The sequence below is a fragment of the Protomyctophum bolini genome (assembly GCF_963924005.1).
Source record: "Protomyctophum bolini genome assembly, chromosome: 24".
NCBI lineage: Eukaryota > Metazoa > Chordata > Actinopteri > Myctophiformes > Myctophidae > Protomyctophum > Protomyctophum bolini.
In genome coordinates, this window is record NC_137885.1 from 6314130 (window position 1) to 6337683 (window position 23554).

The window sequence follows — 23554 nt, forward strand, 5'->3', positions numbered from 1 at the left end:
GTAGTTCTCGAGACATGGTCTCGTCTCGAGACCGGTCTCGAGACCAAATTTTCGTGGTCTCGGTCTTGTCTCGGTCTCGCGCTTCTCGCCTTTTTTTGTCTTGTGGTCTCGTCTCGGTCTCGCGCCTCATTTGTCTTGGTCTTGTCTCGGTCTCGCGCTTCTCGCCTTTTTTTGTCTTGTGGTCTCGTCTCGGTCTCGCCTCTCATTTGTCTTGGTCTTGTCTCGGTCTCGCGCTTCTCGCCTTTTTTGTCTTGTGGTCTCGTCTCGGTCTCGCGCCTCATTTGTCTTGGTCTTGTCTTGGTCTCGGACTTATTGTCTCTGGTCTCTTCCCCCACCGAGACCACTCGAGACGAGATGCAAAACGTTCTATTATATCAACCCGATCGCAAGGACTGAGAGAGGGAGCCCATTCACATTAATGAATTAAAGACAGCTGTTAAGGAGAACAGCGCTGCATGACGTTCATACAGGTCCAAAGAAGAGCACATGTTGATGTTATTATGATCATTCTATCATGAAATTATATCAGCCTCAGGCAATGGGCTTAAATAAATAAAGTGTCGGCCGGGAGGCGGAGAGTTACGCACGGCATTGACGGCAATACGCATGCAGCGCCCGGCATACAGCCTGGCATTTTCATTTCAATATATTCTACCAACAGTGCAAGACTGCAAGCTTTCTTTTTGTGTTGTAAGTTGTAACTTGTAGCCTGTAGTCGTTTTAATAAACGAGGTTGAGCGGTGATCTGAATACTGATCTGAAAATTGCCAATCTACAACTATCACAACGCGTTGCACTGCAGCCGTGCAGCGCGACCGCGACATATGTATGAACTATGAAGCATCGCCTCGGTTTAGTTTCATCATGAGAAGAGTAAAGAACCACCACCTACCTGACGTTACATCTATACCTAAAGTAAACTAAAATCCATCCATCGTCCACCTTATGTGATCATGTCTTGTCAGGCTATAATAAAAACGATCATAAAAACAATCCTTTGTTGTATAACGTGCATGCATGCCTCATTGACATTGTTGGTTCACTACCGATTTATTTACTAAAAGGCTCAAACAGCAGCAACCAAAACCAACTAATAAACTATTGTTTTAATTTGAAGGTGAGCCATAGCCCATAGCCATTAATCTGAAAGGTTTTGGTCGGAAACTGTCAAACTGACAGTGACGGACAGTGTGACAGGTGAGGTCACAGTTCACAGGTTAATTCAGTGCATGCGCAATGCACATGGTTTAATTTGGGGGAACAACAAATGTACTGGTCAATAAGATGTCGGCTAATTCAGCTGTTATAAGGTTTGGCTTTGTGGAACACAAAAATTACATTTGCAAGGATAATGGGGGGGAAAAGCACAGTGCAAAGTGCAAGTTTTGTGGAAAATCATACTCTGAGACGTCAGGAAGAGGGAAAAATAGTCTTGGTCTTGACTCGGTCTCGCCTCGCGGCAGTCTTGGTCTCGACCCTCCTAGGTCTTGGTCTCTGCCCCCTAGGCTCGCATCGGTCTTGGTCTTGGTCTCGACCCTCCAGGTCTTGGTCTTGGTCTTGGTCTCGGCCCCATAGGCTCGCATCGCTATTGGTCTTGGTCTCGGTCTCGACCCTCCAGGTCTTGGTCTTGGTCTTGGTCTCGGCCCCCTAGGCTAGCAGCGGTCTTGGTCTTGGTCTCGGTCTCGACCCTCCAGGTCTTGGTCTTGGTCTTGGTCTCGGCCCCATAGGCTCGCATCGCTATTGGTCTTGGTCTTGGTCTCGACCCTCCTAGGTCTTGGTCTTGTCTTGGTCTCGCTTTAGGTGGTCTCGACTACAACACTGATAATAGTGATTCGTTAATCACTAACCGAAAAAACAGAAAGGTGTCGGTTTACTTGAACGCAGGTGAGCGATACTGCCTACAGACAGACAGACAGACAGACAGACAGACAGACAGACAGACAGACAGACAGACAGACAGACAGACAGACAGACAGACAGACAGACAGACAGACAGACGGACGGACGGACGGACGGTGAAACCTCTGCGAGGAGAATGTGGGCGGAGCTATGATGTCATCATGACTCAGGAGGAGAGTGGAGCAGACAGCTGTGTGTTCTACTATGGTGGTGGGAAATGTATACTCAAATGTTTAAATACTTAGTATAAATACTGCAATATAAAAAAAATACTCTAGTACAAGTAAAAGTCCAGAATTAAAATGTACTTGAGTAAAAGTACAAAAGTATTGGCATCAAAATGTCCCGACGTCGATATTTTAAAAATGTCTTCAAAACCCTGAACGTTTTCTGAAAAACCTTATGTTTCTGACTGTATCAGTGGTGCTCAATATTTCATGTCAAGGACCCCAAGAATTATATACATGTATGTAATGTGCCCCCCCCCCCATCTGAAAATATGTTATTCCAGGGACCTCCCCAGAAGCAAAGATTTTGAGTTAAAAACGTTCGCTCTGAAATAATACATATTCAAAGATTTGAGGCACATTTGCATGATTTAAAAAAAGAATAGCAGACCTACAAGTTCATAGCGCGGCGGTGCCTCGCTACGAGCTTGTAGATCTGCTATTTTTCAATAGCTAAAGTATAAAATAATGCTATAAACACCAAAAATGGGTTCCCACCCAAAATGGGTTAAAGTATCAAAAGTTCAAACTCAAACAAAACAAACATACTCTCTTCCCTAAACATTTTAGGGAAGAGAGTGTCCCCCCCCCCCTTCATCGTACTAGTCATAGTCAGTTTTCCATCAAAAAAAGGACACTGAGCTGCTTTAATGTCATCTATTAAATTATATTAAAGAGTATAAGAACAGTGACCGTCCTATTAACAGATGACCTGTTCCTCCACTAGATGGCACTGCTGCTCACATATTGTGTTTTCTTACACGTTAACAAAACAGTTTTCTGGAAAAACCCATGTTTCTGTGTCAGTCGTTCTCAAACGTTTTCATGTCAAGGACCGCCAAAAATATATGTATTTGGCCGCCGACCCCCATCTGAAAATATGTCCTTCCAGGTATACTCTTCAGAAGCAAAGATTTGAGTAAAAAAATGTTCGCTCTGAAAGAATATATATATTCAAAGATTTGTGCCCCCACATTTTCACCAGTTTAAAAAAAATAGCAGACCTACAAGCTATGAGCTTGTAGATCTGCTATTTTTCCAACAGCTTAAAGTATAACATATGCTTAAAACACCAAAAGGGGTTCCTGTCCTGAATGGGTTAAATACTTTTTTAACTAATTTACAAATCTACTCAGGCAGTTCTTAAGTTGCTCAATTCAGTATTTAGATATTTGATTCAATTTGATCAGACAAATATATGCCTACTATTAACCCATTCTGGGCAGGAACCCATTTTTGGTGTTTTAAGCATACGTTATACTTTAAGCTGTTGAAAATGAGCAGATCTACAAGCTCATAGCGCGGCACCGAGTGCAAATCTTTGAATACATATTCGTTCAGAGCCAACGCTTTAAACTCAAATCTTTGCTTCTGGGTTGTCCCTGGAACAACATATTCTCAGATGGGGGGGTCGGCGGCCAATTACATATGATTCTGGGGGTCCTTGACATGAAAATGTTTGAGAACCACTGACATAGAAACATATAGGGGTTTTCAGGAAAAACTGTCATGTTTCAGAAGACATTTTGTAGAATTGATCTGACAAATGACACGATGATAGTAGGACACAATTACGGACACTTCCGCAAATCCAACCTGAGACTGCCAAGCAGTGGCGTTTCCAGGAATTACATTTTTGGGCAGGGCAAGATGGTGTAAATTGTCATCTCCCACCTGCGCACAATCGTATAGCACTAAAGGTTTTCAAAGAGATATATATATATACCTGTCAGACGAGTCTAGGACACAAAGGCTGAAAGGCATTTACATTCCAACGGGCGATTGAGGGCCGCGCTCTACCGCAACGGCCAATCAGCTGTCCACAAATAGTTATCAGGTCTTGTGTTTGTCCTCTCTTTTTTGAGTGGTGCAACCACTCCTACAACCAGCAATGTCCGTGTTCACCCGCCTATGTGTTCACCTATGTACCTCTGTGGTCATGAGAACCAGTATATGACTATTAGTATACCAGTAGGGGCGCTGAGTGACCTCCCAAAGCCCAGGGCGGACACTCACAGCTATAGGCCACTGAGCTGGTTGCCCCAACTTCAACAAACACAAACTATAACATTGTTAGGAAGGGACTATAGTCGACAAGAAAACATAGCCCATCTACAAGCTCACAACGCGTCACGTGTTGTGAGCTTGTAGATGGGCTATTTTCAGCAAGAGTAAAAACAGTCATTTCGTCGACTAAATCAACTGTAGATTTAGTCGACTAAAATCTTATGACATTTAGTCGACTAACAAACCACTAAAACATTCCCGGGTGACTAAAAAATGTGACTAAAACTAAATAAAAAAAACTATTCACTAAAACCGAAATCAAAATTCCAACATGAAAACAGATAAAAAGAGGAGGCCTGCCCTGTGGCATTCTGACCAGACCAAAGATTCACGTGTTTTTTTTGGAAGGTGCTCTTTTTATCTGGTTCAAATGGGGAAGCGTCTAATATATTTTCTTTTGAGCGGTGCAACCACTCCAAGGAACAGCAATGTTCGCCTATGTGTCCGTGTGACGTTAATGAGCACCAGTAGGGGGCGCTGTTGTGCGCTGTTGTTCCAGAAACGGAGAGAGAGAGAGTGTGCTGCACTGTTGCCTGCTAATGTGAGAGAGAGAGAGAGAGAGAGATGTCTTCAGTCATTTCCAAGTTACTGTAGTCAGTACTGTAGTTACTTCAGTTCAGCACAGCTGTATTGTATCGTAGTATTGAACCGAGAATAACTTTGAATAGAGAATCATTTTGAAAATCGCGGGACAACCCAGAGATTCACAGCCCTATATGATCCAATGCACTCCTCGCAATGCAAAACAGCTGCAATAAAACAGGCTATATACTTCATCACAGTGAATTGAGATTCGTCAACAATAAAAAACAGGGCCTATACAACATCTTCAGGGAAACCGGGGAAAAACAAAACCCGTTTAATCTGAAGATCCAGCTTCCACATGAGATACGTTATAATAATATGGGGCAATGAGATATAAGTATGCCTTACAATAATAAACTTTAAATCCATATCATATGGCTTTGCCTTCCGCTAAAAACCATATGACCAACACGTTATTAACCCATTCTGAACGGGAACCCATTTTGAGGTTAGCATCATGTTATGCTTTAGCTATTGAAAAATAGCAGATCTACAAGCTCATAGCGCGCCACCGAGTGGCGCGCTACGAGCTTGTAGGTCTGCTATTTTTGAAAAAAATCGAAGAACGACTGACATTTTTAGAATCTGATCTCAGGTCAGAATGGGTTCATCAGACCAGTTGTGTGTCCAGTGGAAACCTCGTATGAATCTGATCTCAGGTCAGAATGGGTTAAGAACGCTTTGTTGAATGCCAGCCATCATGGTCACAAGTTCTGCAGGGCTGCATGGGGGGTGGGAAACCTACCGGACCCTAACGGACTCTGACAGGAGATCTCTCTGCTGCTAATTCAACAAAATGACCAAGGAAGAGAGGTGAGGTCGTTGCGTTGTTGCGTCATCGGGGGGGCTGCTGGAGGATGAAAGGCTCCCCCACCCTCTGCTACACAAGTAGGATTTCATAAGATTATGTCAGGTACAGTAGGTGCAGTATGTGCGATGATGAGCTTCCAAACATGTTTTTTTTTTAACGGTGGTCGTTTCGTGGGGGGAGGGGTCACATCCGGCTTAACGTATAGAGGTCAGTGTCAGGCAGCGAGTCGGGAAACCGACAGGGGGAATTGTCGAGCCGTTACAGGGAGCTTGTACACTACAGTACTGTACAGTACTGTACGAAGACAATGTGAACATGTGGGCGTGTTGAACCCATGCAGGCGTTTGCCCAGGGTTGCCCATCTGTGCCCCATGGCAGGGAAATATGAACCTTCAGGCGAGATGCTTATCACTTTGAGAGGGGATACAACCTCAACACTTAAAGGACCACTTCACCACTTTTCAACCTATTTTCATATAATAGGTCCTCACTAATAATCATGAATTCATTTCTACTCCTTCTACTTCTCATAGGAGGGCTGTGGGCAGTTCAGAAACCGTCTTCCAGTGACATCATCGATGGGGAATACAAGCTAATAAAAACTTCATGAAAAGTTGCAATGCGAAAATGGAAGCCATCGTTCTCACGATAATGAAAATCTAAACATTATTGTAAAAGAATCTTGTTTAAAAATAAATCTGCCTAATGATGATGTCACTGGAAGACGGTTTCTACAGCCCTCCTATGAGACACACGACTGAGTAGAAAAAAATCGTGCCATTTTTTCATGATTATTAGTGAGGACCAATTATAGGAAGAGAAGTTGAAAAGTGGTGAAGTGGTCCTTTAAAGAAAATATAAAATAACAAGCGTGTGTGAACCCATAGCCAGTATTGATATAGCTATATGTCAATAATGCCCCATATACTCCACAGACCACGAATCATGCAGCATAAATGTACCTATGGTGAAAGAAATGCAAATGCCACTCCTTTCCAATGCCATATACTGTACACCGCAAGGCAGCATTCAGGAGAATTGCTTTTGATCAAGGTTCAGAACATTTCTCTGGGAGGAGGAGGAGGAGGAGGAGGAGGAGGAGGTGAAGAAGAAGGAGGTTGAGGAGAAGGAGGTAGAGGTGGTTCTCACAGGTAACAAGACAACTCACCCTGTTTCTGTTTTCCTCCCAGAATTTCCCCCAGTGGGAGAGGTGGGAGAGGCTGGACAGCAGACGGCTGGACTTTGAATTTATCTAACTATAAACTTTCATGACAGCAGAACAGCCTATAAGTACAAATATAATTCATGAAAAGCTATACTGTATCTGTTCACAGACGTTGTTGTAGGATATGTGGGGGATTATCTGACGAGGTATACAGTACCATTTGAGTGGGCAAAACCTTACATATACTAAATAATACTAAATTGTTTATAGGGTCAATATAAGTAAAATAATATAGCCTTTCCACAGGAGTATCTTTTTATATATATATATGGTGAAATTCCGGGAGGAAAAACGGCAAGCACCGGGGTGAGTTGTCCAGTATTCTTCTCACCTAGCTCAAGCTTCCATTCACGCTTTCATCCGCCTCCTCGAGACACACACACACACACACACACACACACACACACACACACACAATACTGTACATGAGAAAATACTCCGTAAGAAATGGTTTCACTGGAGCGTTTTCATTGTTGGTGTTATTATATGGAGTGAAAAATAAATGCGGTACAGGAGGCTTTCCTTCCGACACAGATTCAATCCGTTCTGAACGGGAACCCCCTTTTGACGCTATATACTTTAGCTATTGAAAAATAGCAGATCTACAAGCTGCTACGAGCTTGTGTAGGTCTGCTATTTTTGAAAAATCGTGAAAATGTGGCGCAAATCTTTGAATGTATATATGCTTTCAGAGCAAACTTTTTTTTTTTTTTTACGCAAATCTTTGCTTCCGGTTGAGGTCCCTGGAGGAACAGACTGACATTTTTAGAATCTGATCTCAGGTCAGAATGGGTTAATCAGACCAGTGTGTGTCCAGTGGAAACCTCGTATGAATCTGATCTCAGGTCAGAATGGGTTAATAGAGAAACTAGTTCTGCATGGGGGGCATCGACTGCCATTTCAAAAGCATCACGGGGCACAAAAGGTGATAACACAATGAATGAATTAAGTGTTTTCCCCGGCAAACATTATGTCCTCGTTATCATGATTATAAGCATTTTCAACCTTGGACTGATCCCTATTTTGGGCATCGTATAGGAGGAAAATCTTTCCAAATGACAAAAAAAAATAGCAAAAAAAAAAAACATCACTCACTCAAACAACACGTTGTGAGCTTGCAGATCAGGTATTTCTTTCATCACAAGACAAAGTGTATAGTTGCTGCCACCTAATGGCACAGTAGTTAATGGCAACAACACAGACTGTAACGATTAAGATCATGTCTGTCTGTCTGTCTGTCTGTCTGTCTGTCTGTCTGTCTGTCTGTCTGTCTGTCTGTCTGTCTGCAGAACTCGTTTCTCTGTTGACCCATTTTGGGCAGGAACCCCTTTTGGCGTTAGCATTATGTTATGCTTTAGCTATTGAAAAATAGCAGATCTAATAGCTCGTAGCGCGCCACAGCTTTTGTAGGTCTGCTATTTTTGAAAAATCTGAAAACTGTCAGGATGTATAGAAGACATTTTTTTAGAATTTTATCTCAGGTCAGAATGGGTTAAGATCATGTCTGTCTGTCTGTCTGTCTGTCTGTCTGTCTGTCTGTACGAACACAGTCTGTGTATAGGTCAGCCGTTGGCCAGAAAAAAGCCCCCAGACCAGCAACAACAAGGCAGAGTGAAAAGCTCTCATGAGTACTTTCCATTCCTGCACGCTGTGTGTCCATTATTCAGGAGGAGGAGGAGGTGGTGCAACCTGGCCCCAGAGCAGGGCACAGCCTCCTGTCATCCCTCACTGCCCCACCACGGAGCCTCCCTCCCGGAGGCCGCGTGCGTCATCCTAGACCCACAGGCAGCTTATTTATTCAGAGCCAGCTATAGGCTACAGCTTCTAGCAAAAAGATCTCGGGTCAAGTTAACCCATTCTGACCTGAGATCAGATTCATACGAGGTTTCCACTAGGACACACACTGGGTCTGATTATAACCCATTCTGACCTGAGATCAGATTCTAAAAAATGTCAGTCGTTCTTTCGATTTTTCAAAAATAGCAGACCTACAAGCTCGTAGCGCGCCACTCGGTGGCGCGCTATGAGCTTGTAGGTCTGCTATTTTTCAATAGCTAGAGCATAACATGATGCTTAACACCAAAATGGGTTCCCGTTCAGAATGGGATAAAGGCGGTGCTGGTGAAGTTATAAGGGCTGAAGAACACTCAGGTCTGCGTTCTGCATCTTGGTGCCAGAACTGGATGATTACAAGTGGGTCTGGGTTTAACCTCCGAAGGACCTCCGAATTGACACTTTAATTATCCCACGGACCCCCCATTTGAAAAGATATGCCAGGGACCCCGCCATAAGAGAAGATTCTTTTACGCGGTTAATTTTACTCGGCCGTTTAATTTCAAGGACGCCCAGTTTGACAGTCTTACGCCTACGGACCGTCGGACACCCATTTAATGGAGAAGAACGGATTTTTTTTTTTTAAATCCAAAATGAGTTAATTAATAGCACAGGCAGACTCTTCACATACTAGAGCTAAGAGCATGTCTGAAATAAATGTCTGATATCAACATGTAAATATAAAATAAATGCTTAAACGTGTAGCTTATAGGTGTAATGTTAGAGTCCACAGAAGTGAACCTTTTCAGCCTGTTTTCTCGACTCACTGTTTCTCTGCAAGACATCACTCTATGAGCCATACATCTCCAAAACTGGCGGGTCAAACTGAACAACCAATATGTCAATTTGAACCTATGATTCCCTGCTTTCATATGACATAAAGGAGAAAAAAGAAAAAAAGGGAAAAAAATAATCTCAGTTGGGAAAACACACAGCTTACAAATATGAGCTATCTTAACCACTTAAAAGCGACCGACAGAAAAGTATGACGGAAAAGTATACAATGTGACATAATTATCCAGGTTAAGACGTCATGTTCTCTCCGTGTCCCCTAAGGCAGTGGTTCCCATTTTTTAAGGCAGTGGTTCACATTTGTCATGTCAAGGACCCCCAAATTGATACTAAATAGCCTGCCCGGACCCCCATTTGAAAAGATATGCCAGGGACCCCCATAAGAGAAGGTTTTTACGGCTCTAGCAGTGATTCTCAACCTGTTTAATTTCAAGGACCCCCCCCCAGTTTGACATGCATTAGTCTACGGACCCCCCCATTTAATGGAATTTCTATCTCTGGGACCCCCCCAATTTATATTGTAAAATCAATGCTAATTTAACTCTGAGAGCGTATACAAATGGGTCCATTTGGTTCCATTTGTACCCTCCCATAAGGGTCCATTTTGGTTCCAAATGATCATTTAGCTGCAGGGTCCCCCCTGGAACTCCCTCAAGTACCCCTGGGGGGGGTCCCCGGACCCCACTTTGGGAACCACTGCCCTATAGGGTATAGGTATAGCCTCGCAAAAAGCATGCAGTAATCCAGGTCTCTCGCTCGTCTGTCGCTCTATCTGTGCGTGTCGTGCAAGCATGCGTCGGCATGACGACAGCCCAGTCATTTACGCCCAATCAATACCGAACAATGACCCCCGCACTGTGGTCAATTAATCAATGCCACGCACGCACGCCGCGTGCACAGAGCTCAGCAACAGCCCTGCAGTGACCCCCCCCCCCCCCAGTATCTATCTGGTTTGATAAGCTACACTTCCTAACCATCTGTCCATTGTACCAAGACATCAGAGACACATACTTCCCACAGATTACAACCACACACGGAGATTTTGAAAACATGACCAATGACAAAAAACTCCCATATCTGCTGGGCAAAGTACAACAATGTGCAAACACAGCAGCAAGATTTGTGAGTTGCTGTGATAGGAGAAGGATATCAAATGGAACACAACCACCCTGAAGACTAATCATTGTGTATATTCCTGCACTATACCTGCATCGAGTGATCTTGGCACATAGAAATTGATCTATTGAAGATTCTGACCTTCAAAGTACATAATTTTTGGTTTTGATTGTATTGCTGTATTGTTGTATTGTTCTTTCTGCTTTGGCAATGTAAACGTATGTTTTCTCATGCCAATAAAGCCCTTTGAATTGAATTGAATTGAATTGCCCCTGTTCTATAGTGCTATACGTATATACTGCCTCAGTGAGCGCAATCACTTTATTACGGCATTACATTCTTCTACGGATCAATTTTTTTGATCAATAACTGCACGAGACGAGTCAAGGCTGTGTCGGAAATGAGCAAACACAACACGGCCCTCAGTCGTTGGACTGATCCAATTAATATTAACACATCTTGGGCGCGGGAAACCCCATTTTGGTGTTTGTTTTAAGCATTATGCTATGCTTTAGCTATTGGAAAAATATAGCACTATTCGTGAGAAGTCGTGAGAATGTGGCGCAAATCTTTGAATATATATTTCAGAGGGAACATTTTTGAACTAAAATGTGGCTTCTGGGGGGTCCCTGGAACTACATATTTTGAGATGGGGGTCTCCGTGGCCCAATAGAGATAATTCTGGGGGGTTCTTGACATGAAAAGGGTTGAGCACCACTGACAGAAACATGAGTTTTTTCAGAATTCTTTAAGTCTTTTTTTTTTTTTAATCGCCGTCAGTCCAAAATAGGTTAATCAATGTATTATGAGACAATGGATGAGTCTGATGTCGTGATGCAAACAGCACTAATACACATTCCATTCTATTCCCTCTCCAGTTTGAGGTGATAGCTTATCAATGACCAATGATATCCAATGAAATCGACAGGAAGTGGAGCAGCACACACAGCCCAGGAAAAGTGTGGATATCCTGGATTCCATCAATGGAAGCTCTGAGAAGGAAGTGAAGTGGTCACGTGACTGGGCTTGCGCCATGACACTTTCATGGACACTTTCATGTGGGAGCCAAACTACCCGGAAGTTTGGCAGAATGCACTGGAGTCAATGAGAGCTCAGTGACCAGCTCATGAACAAACATTATTTATGAACAATTGAGACCTTTTGTAAAGTGTAATCACTTCTGGAAAATAACAGAAGACATGTAACACATTATTGTCTGCTGTGTTGTTATTTGATGTGAAGTACACTGTGTAATTTTTATAGAGGTATGGTATCTCTATAAAAATAGAGATACCATAAAGTACAAAGTACATTTCTGAACGCACCAAGTCTGGCAGCCAAATATCGCGATACTTTGGAGCCAGAAACGATACTCTGTGCACATCGAAAAGTAAGTGATTAGAAAACAACCTGTGATATGTCTTCTGTTATTTTCCAGAAGTGATTACTTTACAAAAAGGTCTCAATTGTTCATGAATAATGTTTGCTATGAGCTGGTCCAGCCGGCTCCATTCACTGCCATGTATTCATTGCACTTCCTGTGTGAGTTTGGCTCCCACATGAAAGTGTCCATGAAAGTGTCATGGCGCAGCCCAGTCACGTGACCACTTCCCTTCCTTCTCAGAGCTTCGTTGGGATTCCATGCCATTTCTCTATGTCCTTCCCAGTGCCGGCGGGGCAGTGGTTCCCAAGGGAGTTCCCGGGGGGTCCCCATAGCTAAATGATAGTTTGGAACCAATTCAAGCAAATGGACCCTTATCGCCGGATATGTAACTCTGAGAGTTAATTAACATTGATTTTACAATATAAATTGAGGGTCTCTGCAGAGATATAGAAATGCCATCAAATGGGGGTTCCGGCGTGGACTAATGCATGTCAAACTGGGGGTCCTTGAAATTAAACCGGTTGAGTATCACTGCTACATCTTCTCATATGGGGGTCCCTGGCATATCTTTTCAAATGGGGGGTCCGCGGGGGGGGGGGTCTAATTAGTGTCATTTTTGGGGTCCTTGACATGAAAAAGCTTGGGAACCACTGCCATGAGTACACAGGGGGGGGGGACTTAACTTAACTGGCCAGAAAACACAGCACATTCTCCCCTATTAGCGCCACAAAGACCCCAATATTGTTGCCCTCATGTGCACTATAATAGTGCAAACTATAATAACTAATATTGTTGCCCTGTGGAACTATAAAACTGGAGGCCTTGCAGTGCGGTGTCGGACAAAGACCTTCTCCGTATTATACTACATTTCATCATTTTTTTACTATCGTGAAGAATTTTCGCACGGACGGACGCTATATGTTTCTCTTTAATCTGTGCAGAAATATGCAGTGTTGTTGTTGCACGGCAGGCATTTTAGTTTATTCTTTAATAAAACACGAAAGCTGTGCAGGTCTGGTCTACTGTACACACACACACACACACACACACACACACACACACACACACACACCGTGAATGTAATTTATCGGCACGGCCAACGGGCCGCGGATGTGCCAATAAACGAGATCTACGGCGTCTATATAGCACACGACGTCGCGTCACCTTTTTATTACCGTCTTATTTCAGTCCTGCTTTAAATGGCGGATACGGATAACGTGTGCAAAAAACACTATGAGCATCCACAGTCTTGTTTTTTCCTGGCACGTAAATTAAAAGGTGCCAATTCTGCTAAATAATTCAGTTTGATAATTGATTAACCCATTCTGACCGGGAACCCGTTTTGGTGTTAGCATCATGTTATGCTTTAGCTATTGAAAAATAGCAGATCTACAAGCTTGTAGGTCTGCTATTTTTGAAAAATCGAAGAACGACTGACATTTTTAGAATCTGATCTCAGGTCAGAATGGGTTAATCAGACCAGTGTGTGTCGAGTGGAAACCTCGTATGAATCTGATCTCAGGTCAGAATGGGTTAAGAGACATTGACGGGCAGACCGTCAGTCAGTCGCATTCGGTGCGACATGGTAGCCTAATTTACGGTTGTATAATTAGCTCTGGGGCCAAAGGCAAAGACGATCAATATCACAGCAACGTCAACGGCGCTATTATCCTGGTGGAGACCAGGAAGGACACTTCTTCTAGCTCTTGCACTGTCTTGTCTTGTTGTACACCTGTGTCCATGTTGTATAACTGTACTCTGCTGTCCAAACCCCAAAACCAAATTCATAACATGTTTACATGTCAGGGGAAATAAAGACTTCTGATTCTGAGCAACAACAACAAACAGAAAGGAGGAGAAAGGTGGAAAGAAGAAAAAAGAGAAAAACAAGATCTGTGGAATGCCCAAGTAAGTGGTGACGAAAAGGCCTCTACAGCAGCTGTATCAAATATTAACGACCATGACCCGATATGCTTTACTTGCGGCGACACAACCGCTGATATCTTTAAGAAGACAAAGAGCCTGAGGTTCACCGCAACGCAATTACTCAATTAGTCAAAAAGGGTCTGAGTTAATTGCCGCAACGGGACAGCTATACTAACACAAAAGAAAAACAAGTGGTATATTCTTCCACCTGTATGAGGCTCACCTCGCCTTCACGTCAACGTGCTCTCCATGAATAAAAGAGGATCTGTGACAACGTTTAGCATTACGGGGCAAATACCGTCTCTCCATAGAATCAGAAAAAAGCCAGTGGAGAGAGAGAGAGAGAGGGTGAAATGCATTGCACACATACATTACTAGAAGAGACGTCCATAGAACGACTAAAATGTACAGTATACACGTGCAGCGAGCCGAGTACAGTAGTAAAGAAAGTCGATGCGTTTACCTGCAGGGTCCGAGCTCAACTTCATGTATAGTGCCTTTTCTCTTTTCAACAACAACAACAACACAACAACGTGTTAAAATAGTAGCCACTAGTGTTGCTGCTCTTATCAAACGGCAGCGATACATAAACAAAAAACATGCGCCACCGGTTCCAGAACATAAACAGCGCTGCCTGGGAATGAGGCGACACTCGCAGGAGAACCGAACGGAGATAATGTGTGTGTGTGTGTGTGTGTGTGTGTGTGTGTGTGTGTGTGTGTGTGTGTGTGTGTGTGTGTGTGTGTGTGTGTGTGTGTGCGTCGATGCGTTCACCTGCCGTCAGAGAGGGTCAGCTCTCAGCTGACCAGCAGTCTCTTAAAGGACCTGACAACAACAAGCTGCGTCAATGGTTAATGAGCTAAAAGAAACCCCCAAAGAGAGGCAGGCAGACAGACAGACAGACAGACAGACGGTCACAGACAGACAGACAGACAGACAGACAGGCAGGCAGACAGACAGACAGACAGACAGACGGTCACAGACAGTACCTTCTCCTGTGGTCATGGCTGCGACGGAGCTGCTCGGCGAGCCTCCTCACATCACACGACACCCTCACGGCGCACGCATGCACACACACAAACACACGCACACACACACACACACACGCACACACACAGCTGACAGCTCCAGCTGAGAGGAAATGTAGTCGTCCCGTGGTGCCGTTGCCACTGACTGCAATGTCCCTGCACCTCTCCCCTCTCCTCCCCTCCCGTCCCGTCTCTCCTCCCCTATCCTCTCCCTCACCTCCCCTCCTGGTCTTGTGACTGCACGGCCCGACAGCTGCTGCCACACCCCCTTCCCTCCTTCAAAATAAAAGCACGTCCTCCCCCCCCCCCCCCACCGCCCCCCCCACACCCGGTTGTTTTGGGACTAATAATGGCCCTGGAGGATTTCCTCTGTGGAGCTGCTCTGTGGTGTCAGACAGTGTGCGTTTGACTCTCTCATGTTGATGTCTCTTTTTCTTTCCGTTTCTCTCTCTCTCTCTCTCTCTCTCTCTCTCTCTCTCTCTCTCTCTCTAGCTATAGCTCTCTCTCTCTCTCTCTCTCTCTCTCTCTCTCTCAATTCAATTTCAATTTCAAAAGGCTTTATTGGCATGATAAATATGTTCTACATTGCCAAAGCATACATACAACAAAACAAAAGTCAACATTGCGCACACAGAGACAACAACTCTCTGCACACGCTCTCTCTCTCTCTCTCTCTCTCTCTCTCTCTCTCTCTCTCTCTCTCACATAGTGGACTTTGTGTTGTATTCACACATGTTTTCTATAACCCTGATCAGCTGTGCTTCAACTATAGGCTCCGACTGCGTTCTGTTAATGTGGAGGAACAGCCTTTTTAAGTCACGTGTTATCGTTATAGCGTTTAACAGATGTTTTTGATATGGTGTCATGTTTAAAATTGTTAATTAAAAAAATAATATCTAAAAATCTCTCTCTCTCTCTCTCTCTACTATTAATTATTACTCTCTCTCTCTCTCATTTGTCCTCTTCTCCCCATACATCATATATCGCTCTCCTTCCTTCTACCCATTCTGGGCGGGAACCCCTTTTTCGTGTTTTAACTAAGCATTATGTTACACTTTTAGCTATTGAAAAAGAGCAGATCTACAAGCTCGTAGTGGCGCGCTACGAGCTTGTATAGGTCTGCTATTTTAGAAAAAATCGTAAAAATGCGGCACGAATCTTTGAATATATATATTCTTTATTCTAACGGGGTTTTTTTTTTTTCCGACGTCAGGCCTAAATGGGTTAACCTTCTCTCTCTCTGTATGTATGCAGAGTAGACCTTTAGAAGAGGTCTCACACACACACACACACACACACACACACACACACACACACACACACACACACACACACACACACACACACACACACACACACACACACACACACACACACACACACACACACACACACACACACACACACACACAGAGGTCAGGAACACTAATAGAGCACAGAGGAGCTTAAATGTTTAACACCTGGTCGACAAACAAAGCTATTGGCCCCGAGAGTTAAAAGGCCCGTTGTTGCCAGGAGGAGGAACAGGGTCTACTCCTCCACCAATCAAATCATTCCATTCTGCAGCAATAGAAAGGAAGAGAAACGGTCCTCAGAACCGGTGCACAGAACCGGACCGGTGCACAGAATTATAACATATTATTAAGGTTGTCCATTAAGCGTCTCCTTTTCTGTTTTGAATGGTGGTGGTGGTGGGGAGCCTTGTGAGCGCAGCAGAGATTATAGGAACCGGCATGGTGGAGAGAAAGTGAACAATAGGGTGAGAGAGAGAGAGAGAGAGAGAGAGAGAGAGAGCACTCACACTCACAGGCCTATCCCGTGTCACCCAGCCTGGGTTTCTGCACGCCTGCCCTCCGCGTGCACCGACGTTTAGCACGTTTTAGCACGTTTAGCACCCACACCGACTAACTTTTTAGCACGTTTCATATACCGGAGGTCCAGACTCTTATGGTTTCCAGTAGAGATGTCCCGATACGATTTGTCATATCGGGTCATATCGGTATCGGCGAATATGCCAGTCTAGCCAGCGATCCCACACAGGGGTGTAAGGGGGTTGACACTATGGCAGGTAAATAAAATGTTGGGACATGTGCCGAGTTTGCTTTGGAGTTGCCCCAAACTGCAAGTGCACATTATGAGTGAGGAGTCTGCTATATAAACACAACACGAGATATATAGCTATAGATACTGTAGCTATAAACACAACATGAGATCACGACACTGGTATGGGTATTCGGTATCGGTTAACACAGAAATGTAGGTCTATCGGGGTCGGATCGGGAAGCGAAAAAAGGGGACATCGGGACATCCCTATAGTTTCCGGCCTCAGCTGCCTGACTCAGACGACACACATATAGGTGCATAAAGCATATTGATAACCATGACATGGTGATGATTGTCTACTACTGCATCAGAGGGGACTGACTGTGCTTACAGTAGATAAGAGTTCCTGCTCATTATTTTCTTATCATGGTTTCCATAATCTACTAGGGATGTCAACAATACTTAACAAAACTAAGAACATATCGTCTTATTAAAAATAATCATGGCCCTGATCCTTATGTTACACAAAATATATCAAGTCATATTAAGTCAGAGATCTTTTTGTGCTGCATGTGATCTTTCAGCTGCATTCTGGGACCTCACCATTATAGCTTTAGAAACGGGTAGATTCATTGGTGCTCCTGAGGAGGACAGAGTGTGTCTACTAGTGTGTGATTTGGAAGAAATTGAAAATGAAATTCATTTTTTTGGTTTTATTATGTATATGTATTATTTTGGTAAAATGACAACCATCTGTGCTAACTTTTTCTGGTTAGAGGACTATATGGAAAAACTGGAATTTTGTTTTAGGTAAAGTATTTTTTGCTTTAGCAGACTTTTTTATGCAAAGCGTGGGGGGGAAAAAGGCAGAATGTTTTGTTTGTGTAAAAAAGAAAAAAACAACAAAACAAACCTGTTTCTTGTACAACAATGCAATATTGAAGCAATGATATGGTGTGTCCCGTAAGTCCATGTGGGCTGCAGGGCGCCTTTGGTGCATGACACAAAAATAAAGAATCTATCTATCTAATAAAATATTGTCCATTGGGGAACGCCGGGACCTGTTTTGCACTTGTGCTCCGGCCTCCTTTCAACGCAGTTTGTGATGCGGGGTCATGTGAGAAGGGGATGAAAGCTTATCGCCCTACGATGAGGGTGGGGGGGGGGGGGGGGCACAACAAAGACCCGGGGTCGGGTTACGTTCCCCGAGTGAAAGACGTCAAACACGCCCCGGCCGCCGCCGTTGTTGTGACCGGCTAGAAAACCCAAGACGTGTAACAGGGGATACGCACGAGTTTGTTCGTTGGGAGGTATTCATCAAACGCACCCTATACAATGGGGGGGAGGGGGGGGGGGGGGGGGGGGTGATGCATGAGATCATAACTGGCCTGGTTCCATGACGGTGTTGATTTCGTCGACTAAAACTAAGACGAGAAACGTACGTCGGCTACCTTTGTTCACCGACAATGGAAACCAAATGAAAACTATAGGCTACGATGACTAAACCTATATAAGACTATGGTAAATATACTGACAATTTCGTCAACAAATAAAAACTAGACTAGTTATGTCTAGGACGGGAGTATAGTGGACAAGAGATCCAGTATACTGCGAGTCATTTTTTACACTTGGGTGCATGCTGGAAATAGCCGATCTACAAGCTTCACAACGCGCCGCGACACGTTGTGTGCTTGTAGATCGGCTATTTTTTCAGCTGAAAAGTGTCAAATCAGCCATGATTACGACCACGTCAAGGAACCCCCGAAATACATTTTAGTCGACTAAATCGACTGCAGATTTGGTCGACTAAAATCCCGTGACATTAATTTAGTCGACTAAAACCAGACACTGAAAACTTTCCAGGTGACTAAAAAATGTGACTAAAACTAAATATGAAGGCTCATTCCAAAGACAATGACTTAACCCATTCTGAACGGGAACCCGTTTTGGTGTTAGCATCATGTTATGCTTTAGCTATTGAAAAATAGCAGACCTACAAGCTCATAGCGCGCCACCGAGTGGCGCGCTATGAGCTTGTAGGTCTGCTATTTTTGAAAAAATCAAAGAACGTCTGACATTTTTAGAATCTGATCTCAGGTCAGAATGGGTTCATCAGACCAGTGTGTGTCCAGTGGAAACCTCGAATGAATCTGATCTCAGGTCAGAATGGGTTAAAACTAAAATAGACATTTGCAGCCAAAAACAACACTGCGGTGCCTGACAGACAGACAGACAGACAGACAGACAGACAGACAGACAGACAGACAGACAGACAGACAGACAGACAGACAGACAGACAGACAGACAGACAGACGGACAGACAGACAAGGCGATGAGAGCCGAGTGAGGCCTGCGAGGGGCCAGGGTTCCTAGTACTGACCTGAGACCGGAGACAGGACCATGTTCCCTGATCTTTGGACTTCGTCGAATTTACTGAAGATCACATTCAACCTGAGGAGGGCGAGAATGACCAAACAGTTGATCGTTAATATAGTTACGGTTGTGTTTCATATCTACGAGGGAAGAAAACAGAACACAGCTGCAGTTATGTCACCGAAACACAAAGCATGCTTAAATGTATATATACGCTCATTGGCTGGGCCAAAACTGTGGTTCCCAAATTGACACCAATTAGCCCCCATTTGGAAATATATGCCAGGGACCCCCCCATGAGAGGTTTTTACGGCTCTAGCCGTGATTCTCAACCCGTTTCATTTCAAGGACCCCCCCAGTTTGACATGCATTAGTCTACGGACCCCCCCATTTAATGGTATTTCTATCTCTGGGACCCCCCAATGCATATTGTAAAATCAATGTTTAATTTAATTCTGAGAGTGTACAAAATGGAACCAAATCGACCCTATAACGCATGGGTGTCAAACTCAAGGCCCGCGGGCCAAATGTGGCCCGCCATGTCATTTAATGTGGCCCGCCGCCTTTTAATAGCCAAAATATAGGCTTATAAGTAAGGCTGCATGATATATCGAACATGTACCTTCATCAGAGTGGAGAATATAAGTATAAATCAAGTTGAGCAAAGCCACTCTTCTCTGCCCCTCTCTCTAACAGACACAGTTAACGATTGCTTGTTAAGTGCCTGCCAGACAGACAATCAGATGAAATGAAGGCAGGTGTAGAGTAGTGAACTGAACATGTTCTCTTTATATCAAGTACTTCATACCAGCCCCTTATGAAACTACTTCTCCCCAAATCCAAATGGATTTCATTTTCCATCCTGAATGGCAGTAACTAGCATACAATGAGAACTGAGAAGATCTCCACAAAGGTTTACTCATCAAAACTGATTATATAACTGTAACCATCAAAGCATGCACTCAACATAATGGTTATGTGACCATGGCATGTGCATAATATAAAATCTTATACGTTTTATCTGATATTGATTAATATGGGGGGTGGGTTCAATTAATCGATTATTAATCGGCAGAGCTGTCGACTATTCAATTTGGCTGATGTTCACTTTGTGGCATCCCTACAAGTTACAACAAGTGAGTAAGTGACTATCTCTCTTCCATACTGGTGTGTGGCGTCTCTTGTGTGATATGATGAAGTAGAACGGTGCCGTGCACATTATAGGGACAAAGTCGTGTGTGTGTGTGTGTGTGTGTGTGTGTGTGTGTGTGTGTGTGTGTGTGTGTGTGAATGTGTGAAGACCCATCTTCTCTTTCTGTCATAGTGACATTGTCCTGCATCAGATCATGTCCAAATCAGGTTCTCCAATCTCCAGTAGCCTCTTCAGTTTTTTGAAGATTTTTTGAGTGGTGCAACCACTCCCTTACGGAGCTGTGTGTGGCTGGCTGGGTCTGAGCACTATGTGTGTGGCTTGCTGGCTGGCTGGGTCTGAGCACTATGTGTGTGGCTTGCTGGCTGGCTGGGTCTGAGCACTATGTGTGTGGCTGGCTGGCTCTGAGCACTATGTATGTGGCTTGCTGGCTGGCTGGGTCTGAGCACTGTGTGTGGCTGGCTGGCTGGCTGGCTGGGTCTGAGCACTATGTGTGTGGCTTGCTGGCTGGCTGGGTCTGAGCACTATGTGTGTGGCTTGCTGGCTGGCTGGCTGGGTCTGAGCATAGATAGATAGATAGATAGATAGATATTATAGCAGTGACTGACTGAAGGGCCTCCCACACCGTCTGCGAACGCCGCGCGTCAAAACAGCCGCCTCCATCATTTTCAATGAACCTATCGCACACCGGCGGCGTCCGACGTGCGCTGACGCACCGCGTCGGACGGAGCCGGTGTGTGTTGGGCTTGAGACATCGAGCGTGCGTCCGCAACTGGTTGTGGCCCCCATCAAGTGACCTTTTGACCAATGCGGCCCTCGCCCCAAATGAGTTCGACACCCCTGCAGTATAACGGGTCACTCTCACAGTTATACAGACCCATATATAGGGGTCCATTTGGTTACCAACTCTCCATCATTTAGCCGGGGACCACCTGGAACCTTCCTCAAGGTCCCCAGACCATTGATTGAGAACCACTGACTGGCCCTAACATGTTCCAGACAGCTGAGGGGCTCTCAGGAGAACTATCAAATGGGTCAAGACGCTATGCTCTCATCACCAACAGTGTCTGTGCATCCAAAAATACACAGTCTCATTTCCTGGAGCCGTGCAACAAAAAAAAGAAAAAAAACAAGAAAAAAAACCCTGGGTCATATCTCGGGAACACACACTGTCAACACTGTGACATGGCAAGTAAACCAAATGAACCCTATAGCATGCCTATTCTCGTGGTCACTTCATAGATAATAATAGGTTTAACAAAAAATACCTAGATGTTTATAGATAGATATCTAAAAGCTTACTTGTACGTCGCCTTTTGCTATTGTCAGTCAAATCAATCTTAGTGTGTATAGACAGTGCACTTTTTTTGATTTGGACACCAACATTTGGGCCAGTCTACCGGCCGGTAGCGTCGATTGAGTGACATTTCGATGTCCTTTCCTGGTTTGGGACGTCGTCCAAAGTGGTCCTCCTCTCCCTCCATTTTAGTGGATGGGAGGAAAAGATCTTAAAACGTGAATAACTATTGATCTAAAATCAATGCTTCCAACTCTAACCAAAGATTGATTTGACGGCCCATCGCGGTCCCGTCGCTTGTCGCGTTAGAGGTGATCATACTTACCGTTGTTTTCGATCCCCTCGGGAAGGGGGGGGGGGGTGTTTTGGCTACATCTAGCTACTTCTAGCTACTTCCAAAATGGCACGGAGCAACCTTGAAATAGGCTCTGAAGCTGCCAAATCGCTGGGCACCCTGATGTAATGGTTCCAAATTCGGGGTGTTAATACTGTAAGCTATACTATTTAGAGGAGGCACAGCTTTCAGATGTTCTTCTTGGATAACATGCAGTGGGCGGATGGATTTATGAATGACCTGAATTCACAGAGCTCTCTAGGGCAAAAACGGATAATTCGTTTTTGAACCGGTACAGACGACAGGACACACTAGTATAAAGTATCCCCATTGTGCATATAAAGAGGAGAATACAATTCCATAATTCCATATATTGTATGATTAACCACTATAGGCCTACATATTTAATTAGTCATTTCAATTGTCGATCGTGTTTGTGCATGTGCGATCGTGCGTGACATTGCAACCCCCACGGCAAAATAAAAAAAAACTCACGCATGCCGTAGAGCAGTGGTCCCCAAACTTTTTTTAGCTCAAGCCCCAAAAAAAAAGAAATTAGACGTTTGCCCGGGACCCAAATTAGTGAAAATAGCAGATCTACAAGCCCAGAACGCGCCGCACCACGTTGTGGGCTTGTAGATCGGCTATTTTCACTGTTTCTTAAACATTTTGATTTCCAAGTAATGGAAAAAAAAATTCTTTCATTTCTTCATGAAATCACTGAAGAAAAAAATACATTGAATTTTGTTTTTTAAATTTATGAAAATCTTTTTGGATTTGTAGCAAACCAAAAAAATAAAGGGACCCATAATAAAGATGGGTTAGTGTTTGGTTATAGCGACATTCCAAATCCAACACAGCTTGTGCTTAAACGTTGTGCGCGGCTCTTTTGATAAGTGTGGCAGCACCCTTATAGGCGGTCAATCACAGCGAGCGACTGCCTGGCCAATCACAGCGCGTCCTTGCCTTGCACAACCCATGTAGGTTTTGGAATGAGGCGTTTGTCTGGGAAACAGTCGTCGACCAGAGGGGAACGTACTGACCGTGACTGAGGTAGACCTTTCTTGCCCAGGTCCATTCTGACTCTCTCCCCCACGTGCCGGTAGATCTCTACAAGGCAGTTCATGGCGCCATCTCGCACCTATGGGGACACACACGCACGCGCACACACACACGCACACACACACACACACACACACACACACACACACACACACTTTAATCATTTTTTTCTGAAAAAAAACAAACAAACTCATGTTTCTATATCAGTGGTTCTCAATATTTCATGTCAAGGATCCCAAAAATTATATGTAATATTCCGCCGACCCCCCCCCCCCCCACCCCCATCTGAAAATATGTACTTCCAGGGACTCCCCCAGAAGCAAAGATTTGAGTTTAAAACTGAACCGCAACAGCCCAGCTTCAATGATCTTAAATACATTCATTTTAGATAGTTTTTTTAGT

General features: G+C 44.2%; 1 protein-coding gene across 3 annotated transcripts in view; it reads right to left on the reverse strand.

Annotated features, from left to right (window-relative positions):
* Positions 1-23554, reverse strand: part of LOC308311921 (CLIP-associating protein 1-A-like) — a 106892-nt gene that overhangs the window by 77520 nt on the left and 5818 nt on the right. For all 3 annotated transcript variants that reach the window (XM_080758721.1, XM_080758720.1, XM_080758719.1), the window contains exons 3-4: positions 23134-23231; positions 19317-19387 (exon numbers count right to left, since the gene is read on the reverse strand). In XM_080758721.1, the coding sequence (XP_080614847.1) occupies positions 19317-19387; positions 23134-23231 (169 nt within the window). The remainder of the gene's footprint in view (positions 1-19316; positions 19388-23133; positions 23232-23554) is intronic.